General features: G+C 31.4%; 1 protein-coding gene across 1 annotated transcript; it reads left to right on the top strand.

Annotated features, from left to right (window-relative positions):
- The first annotated feature begins 3,318 nt into the window (after positions 1-3,318).
- NGR-A21 (neuropeptide receptor A21) lies at positions 3,319-7,335 on the top strand. The gene is made up of 5 exons (XM_013314206.1): positions 3,319-3,978; positions 4,704-4,887; positions 5,584-5,783; positions 6,106-6,227; positions 7,206-7,335. Exons 1-5 carry the CDS (start codon positions 3,328-3,330, stop codon positions 7,333-7,335), a joined length of 1,287 nt encoding a protein of 428 aa, XP_013169660.1. The 5' UTR covers positions 3,319-3,327.
- The last annotated feature ends 271 nt before the right edge of the window (positions 7,336-7,606 follow it).

Raw genomic sequence — 7,606 nt, 5'->3', positions numbered from 1 at the left:
AAATAATCTTCTACTAGACTTTATTCCTAATAAACATGAGTGGCGAATTTTATCGTCCCACAGACACCCAGACAGTGTGTTTTGGATAGCCGCAGTGGTTAGACGTGTGTATGAAAACAAAATAAGTTAAAATCAAGTTGAAAATCTAAGTTAATTTAAATATAATAATTTGTTTTATGTGTTGTGTTGTTAAAAATATTTTAGATATTTTAAAAATCATATAATGTGTAAAAATAAAGGAATGAAACAAAAATAACATGCTTTGAAAGTTGGTAAATAAACTTAAATGGAATAAAACAGGTAAATGATCGTTTTTAATTTGTGTATATGTTTTTTTTTATTTATATTGTAAATTTATTGATGGTGAATACCTTAAAATCTACTAGAGTTATTTTTTTCTTTTTTTTCTTTATCTGGATATCAAAACAATTGCTATGTACATATATTATTAATTACAATTGTAAAGAAAAGTAGGCGAGACATAATTAAATATAAACATTAAAATTGCCTTCACTTACCTCAAAGGGGTTGATTTATTGCAAACTAAATATAAATTTTCTAATTTATTTGCCTGTTCATATATGTATAATGTTATGAAATCATTTTGATCTTTAGTACTTTAATTAGCTGGCGCCTGCGACTTCGTCAGCTTAGGATTAATTATCAATAATTAGTTCTTCTTAAAAGTGTTCACATTTTTATGAAGAAAAATGAATTATTTCTCAATACTATTTTTCATCCCATTCGTGCTTAAGAGGATGAATTTAGATAAAAACTCTTTGTTATTGCGTACATATTAACAGAAGACTTTGTGTAAAATTGCACATATAGACCAGTAATTTAAGCTGTGCGTGGTTTTAAAAAAAAGATTAATATTAGATTTTTTGCATGGATTGTAAAAAAAATGTATTCTTCTTAATCACAGTTTACTACGAATATACCATTATCCGGTAATGATGATGTTTTTATGATACTTACTGTGGTTTTAATATTCGCTAAGACTGCTTTTGTTTTTGACTCATTAGGAAAATACGTATTTACGTTTTATACAAACATTTATTTTTTGCAGCTAAATGATTTCGTATTTTGTCGGATATCTCTATCTTGTTTAATATCAGTAATTTGGAGACGGGGACATCTACGTTTTTTTAAACCCGTACCTTTGCAAAAACATTTTTAATATTATTAAATATTATATATTAAAGGAAAACTTTTGAGTTCTTAAACTGAGAATAAGTACAAATTTACATTTTAATGCAAAGGCGTTTATTTATGTGGGTGGTAGACAAATTGTGTGACTCAGAGACAAAACTTAAATATGCGTAGGTATTCCTCGGTAAAAATAATAGAATAGTAGGTGCTATTAAGACACTTATTGCTAATAAAGAATTTCTAAATGACACGAATAAAATTACATTTTAATATTTATTAATTTATACGACCAAATCATAGTTTGCAAATGTTAAAAAGGTTATTGGATATTGCATGATAAGTTCTAATTAATTCTGTTGCATAAAAGGCGTGTAAAAATTTTAATCTTATACAAAATACTTCTCTTGATTTCGTTTTACGTTAATATTTATAAGTACTTTAAGAAGTATTTTCTGAGATTGCCTCTCCTCGCACTTTTATAAGCCTTCTTACGAACTTTCTATTCTTAACTCACTCAATAGATTTAATATTGTTTCAATACTATGCATGCAATTGTGTTATTAATCTCATACCATGTTTTAGTATGTTACCTTACTTCTTACTAATGTTATAAATGCGAATGTTTAGATGGATGGATGTTTGTTTGAAGGTAGCTCCAGAACGGCTGAACAGATCTCGATGAAATTTAACGTAAATATAGAACATAGTCTAAAAGAACACATAGACTACTAATTATGCTTTTAAATTCCGCGCGGACAAAGTCGCAAGCGACCGCTAGTTATACATAAATACTACGACTAAATGACCTTGACCTTGACTTATAATCAAAGGCTTTTGAACTTTTTTTGTCTTTTAATCTTTGGATATATTCAATTAAATTAATCTTAATAACCTTTGATGTGCTACTCGTATGTCTAAGATATTCCCTAGAGAAAGAATTAATAAGAATATATTAGTCTCTTTTTCAGTCTGAGTGATAAATTTTTTAGGAACATTTTGAAATTGTGTATATATTTTTTTCCATAAATAATTCATTTTGACTAGTAAGTAAATTTACAAGAAAAAATGTTGTTTGGATCTGTTGTTTAGACTGATAAATTGTTCTATCTTCGCTAGATTGTCTCGAGACTACCATGCTTTGATTACCCGGCGTATACCGGTCGATTCCTTAATATAAAATGATGCGAGTCTCGCCTTTATCTCTCCTGACTTCTTACTCTTTTATTATCAATTATCTTAAGTGTACATTTCCCAATTGGTGTTAATGCTTTGTATATAAACGTTTTACGTAAGCATATTCTTTTATTTTATCACGTATATATTTGAATATATTAAATCGAGAAAGTACTTGAAATAATTTAGTAGAAGTGTGTTATTTTCGTCGTATTAATTTGAACAAGTTGTGCAAACATTCTGCTAAGAGGCAAATGAATCGCTCGGATTCGTTACGACGGTATCAGACGCTTCAACAAGGGACTTAAATTTCTAGGTATTTTTCTCTTCTTAGAATATGAAATGCTTTTAGAATAATGTATTGCATAAGTTTACATCATGATTATTATGTTAGTTATTTTTGTATTTTGTGTCTTTTTATGTCTTGGTTATTTTGATCCACATTGAATTGATTGCTCAGCGATTGAAGATCGGATGATTTATATACAAAAGCGAAACAATTATTCCTAACAACATTGTTAATTTCTTTTTTTTAATTATTTAAAAATTATCTTTGAATTATTTATCTGTATTCAGATTATATACTAGATATTACATTAGGGTAATCTATATATATATATATATATAAATCAATTGCAGTTTCTTAGTCTCGCTAAAACTCGAGAACGGCTGAATAGATTTATATTATCTTGAAATATTCGTAGGTAAAGTTTAAAAGATGAGAAAAATTCGAATAATTGCCAGGAACTCAGTTTTTATCATTTCACGCGGAAGGAGTCGCGGGCAACAGCTAGTAGTATGTAATTATAATGTTTTATGTTACCCCAGTAGCGTAACTTGAAGATGTAATATGATGTAACGATGTGACATACGAAGACTTGGAGAGCATATAAAAATATAGTTATGACTGAGAAATATATATGATAGAGGATTGTAGGTGTAAAATCATAACATTTTATTTTACAGATAAAAATACTTATAGGTATGAAGCAATAAAAACAAATGAATGGGAAAATAAATATGTTAGAGGGCAAAGTAATTAATACTAGTAATATGACGTTAAATGACGAATACAATAAGGAATTGAACATCAGCGTGTGGTCAATAGAACAATGTGTAGCGGCACAACTTATTAACAGATCTACAGCAGAACATTTTGACAATGTCGTCCATATTTACAACGATTCCAATATTTTATGCTTAGAACATGCACCTACCTTAACAAATATCACAATTATGAAGGCTAGTATACTTTCAGTACTGGCTGCATTGTCATTCTTTGGCAATATAGTAACTCTAATTAGTGTTAGAAGAGGAAATCAAAATAGAGGACGTACTAGACCGTCTTGTACCGCAATATATCGTTTAATATTTCAACTTAGCATAGCTGATTTATTTGTTACGGTGTTTTGTTTAGCGGGTGAAGCCGCTTGGTCATTATCAGTACAATGGTACGCCGGTAATGTAACCTGCAAGATGTTTAAATTTTCTCAAATGTTTGCTCTACATTTGAGCACATTTATTCTGGTTCTAATTGGCGTGGACCGATGGCTGGCCGTCAAATATCCTATGAAGAGTTTAGCTACAGCGTCTCGGAGTTCTAAATTGATAATCATCGCTTGGATCCTAAGTTTTATACTTAGTGTGCCTCAGGTAAGATTTATTTTTATTTAAGTTTTTTTTTTATATCAAAAGGTGGCAAACGAGCTAGTGGCCACCTGAAATCGCTGAAAGCGAAGCGACCGTTGCCCATAGACTTACGCAATTGAATATGCGTTGGATTGCTTTAGTCGACGGAGGAGAGGATGCGCAGAAAGAAAATATGTTACCTTTCTATACATCCTCTCATCCAGAAAGTCCACTTCCACTTCCCATCCTTTCCTTATAAGGGTGGGAAGGGAAAGAGGACTATAATTAGGCCTCCGGATCGCACATTCATCAGATGAAACACGTTGCTTCCACTTCACGCCCGTCTTCTGTGTGGTCATGGTATTTCACCGGGCGAGCTGGGCCAATTCGTGCGAAGATTTTAAAGCGGGCTCCACCACTGTGAAACCTAAAACACTAACTAACTACCTAAAGTATTTAGAAGACTAGCTTGTTTACATCATTTGAACTATTCGTTTGTTGTTATATCGTTTATCTCGACTGCAAATAACAGAATATCACAAACACAAACGTACTTAATTACAGTTTTAATTAAATCTTAAATTAACTAAGTAAATGTTCTATGTTTTGCTTCATATTACATATTTGTAAATAAACAAATAAAATGAATATTTCCACGTTGAAATGTTTAATCTAAGTTTTGTTATTCGATAGGAGAATTGTTTATGTTTGTGGTATTTTAATTGAAAGACACGAGTTATTTTTTTTAGGCAATTATTTTTCGAGTTGCAAGAGGACCTTTTATTGAGGAATTTCATCAATGTGTAACACACGGATTCTACACGGAGCGATGGCAGGAGCAAACTTACACGACTTTATCACTTGTATTTATGTTCATCATACCTTTGATAATTCTGATCTCTACTTATATATCTACAGTACGAACTATAGAGGGTAAGCAACATTTAAGGATCTAACTAAACTTCATTTAAACTTACTGTTATAGTATACTTTCGTAATCCAATAGGTCAATGACCTGGAAGTACCGATTGCAAAATAGTTTGCAGTGAATTGACTGTCTACCAACATGGGTATTCAGTCTGATCCCGCATTTGTTATGTGGCATACTATTACCCCGATAACACGCTGCTGTTGCTTGTGGCATATCTCTAACGTCATCTATCCGAGAATACAGTTCCTTCATCAAACAATGTTAATCCACAAGTATCATTAATAAATACAAGTTATAAAACCGCAATCTGATTGAAACAATATCCATTCAATATCTCTTAAAATAATATTTCAATTGTTTTGTGAAGGCGATAAATAAATGATATAAAACAAATATTTCATTTATTGCGTCATCAATCGAGATAAAATAGCCGACCACAGATATAAAATAAGCTTAATTGAAAATTCATATTAAAATAGGGTTAAAATTAATTATTTAAATTATCCGTAAATCAACTTCTATTTATTGGAAAATAACTGTCGCCCACAACTCCGTCCACGCGAAATTTAAGTACCTTATAACAAAGATCATTCCATCCATCCATTCATCTAAACATATTTATAATATTAGTAAGAAGTAATATATATTTTCTATATTTTTATCCATTTGGTGTTTAACTTAATTTTCAATATTTACAGGGAGCAAAAGGATATTTGAAATAGGTTGCAAGAGACATGAAATACTTTCAAATTTAGATGTTAACAGAACGAAGCTAATTGACAGAGCTAAAATGAAATCTTTGCGAATGTCTATCGTCATAGTGACAGCATTCGCGATTTGGTGGACACCTTACTACATAATGATGATTTTATTCACTTTCTGGAATCCTGAGAAAAATGTAAGTTTATATAATAATTCTATTGCCAATATGAAAATTAAATATTTACGTTAACACACCACAACTCACGTCTCACCCAGATGGGTAGGCAGAGACCACGGACCTCCAATTGGCGTGGCTAAACGAACCTTCGCAATCCACTTTTCGCCCTTGAGAGACGAAACGAGACGGGTGGTGAGCCGCGTCGACAGTCATTATCTCGTAGTCGTGTAGTCGTTTATGTATCTTGAATAATTTTTATACAGTTTAAAATGTAGGTGTATTTATAAGTCCAGTATGATCTTTGATATGCATAATCCTAAATAATGAATCCTTTTTTCAGTTGGGCGAAAACCTTTTGTCTGGAATCTTTTTCTTTGGCATGTCAAACAGTCTCGTTAATCCCGTTATCTATGGAGCTTTCCATTTATGGCCGAAAAAGAAACGTTCCAATCAAAGCGATAAGTACGTTATTAAAGTCATTTTATGTTTATTTCTAACAGTACTATTTTAAATTGTGGCAAACGAGCACGTAGTTTAACCGACGGAATATGCGACGCACAGAAAGATAATATTTTACCTTCCCATGCATCCCCTCACCTCTTTCGCTAGGATTAAAATAAGGCCTCCGGAACGCACAGTCATCGCGCAGACGAAACGCGGAATAACTTCCACTTCACGCCTGTTCACTAGTTAAATGCATGTTTATTTAATGATCTTTTATTATTAATTTAATGTATACTTAACCTATTTTAAAAAGATGGAGCGTCTCGATTGGTTTTACTTATCAACTGTATGTTTTTTTTTATTTTCATTGTTGGCCACAACTCTATTAGATTTTAGATGAAAGTGGCATTATTCCTTGCACTTTTCTTTGTATTTACACAGTCCAAACACATGTTTAAAGACTTTTACATTTCTTAAAAAAATTCTACGTAATTTCACTGACCTTGGAAACTTATTTGTCTTTTTTAGTTGAATATCCGAACTCGTAGTCATAGTAGATAAGTTTTGTTAATGATTTGTTACACTCGACAATCTATATCTCACATCAGAGTTAATTAAATTCGTATTTACAGTCAACGTCAACTGAGACCCGTTGTACTAATCATTTTCGTGACTTGACATTAATTTAGTCCTGTCAATATCGATAGATAGTCACGTATGGAATCAAGTAATTCACATATTCATCGCTTTGTATAATTGCTTTTTCATTTCGTACATAATTTTGATACTTACAAAATTTATTGTTGTTTTTTACAAGATCGAAGATAAAAAAGATTATTTCTAACAACTTTTTGAAAAATGTTTTCAGGTCTAATATTTTTACATCAATTGGATGTACAGGACGACAAGAAATTTACAGAAAAAAAATCTTAAATTATTTAAATTTGAATAAATACGAACAAAATGTAGTTAAGAAGGTTTTTGTGCATTTTACAGGGAATCAGGTGGACAACACGCGTCTTTCCTTCGACGCTGGGATCAGAACTCATCGGTCAAGCAGACCACTTTGAGGTCAATAAGATCCTCCACCAAAAATTCCAACGGGCAAAATGTTACTTTTCTCTAAAAATATACTAAATTGTTACGAAAAATTAATTAAATATTAATATGTTATTACTTAATCATTAAATATTATAATCCTATTTGTTCGTTTCTACGTTTTAATTACACGTTTTTTTATGTATGTAATTGAGTTGCAGTATAATACAATCACGTGACATAGCGAGAGTTATTGTCAGTGCCAAACATTTTTAACAGTGGTAGACGCCAGCAACAACAACGTAAATTGCGCGAATGGACCGGCTCCACCGGTGCAATACCACGACAACACAGAAGAG

Source organism: Papilio xuthus, unplaced genomic scaffold, assembly GCF_000836235.2.
Source record: "Papilio xuthus unplaced genomic scaffold, Pxut_1.1 DF827461.1, whole genome shotgun sequence".
In the NCBI taxonomy this organism is placed as follows: domain Eukaryota; kingdom Metazoa; phylum Arthropoda; class Insecta; order Lepidoptera; family Papilionidae; genus Papilio; species Papilio xuthus.
The sequence above is the reverse complement of the archived record's forward strand: the minus strand, read 5'-3'. Positions and strand labels throughout refer to the sequence as shown.

Excerpts from the sequence above, each read along its gene's own strand:
- NGR-A21 (XM_013314206.1), top strand. The coding sequence starts at position 3,328 with ATGAATGGGAAAATAAATATGTTAGAGGGCAAAGTAATTAATACTAGT. Across the intron at positions 3,979-4,703 it reads TTATACTTAGTGTGCCTCAG|GCAATTATTTTTCGAGTTGC; the intron begins GTAAGATTTATT and ends TATTTTTTTTAG. Across the intron at positions 5,784-6,105 it reads TCTGGAATCCTGAGAAAAAT|TTGGGCGAAAACCTTTTGTC; the intron begins GTAAGTTTATAT and ends TCCTTTTTTCAG.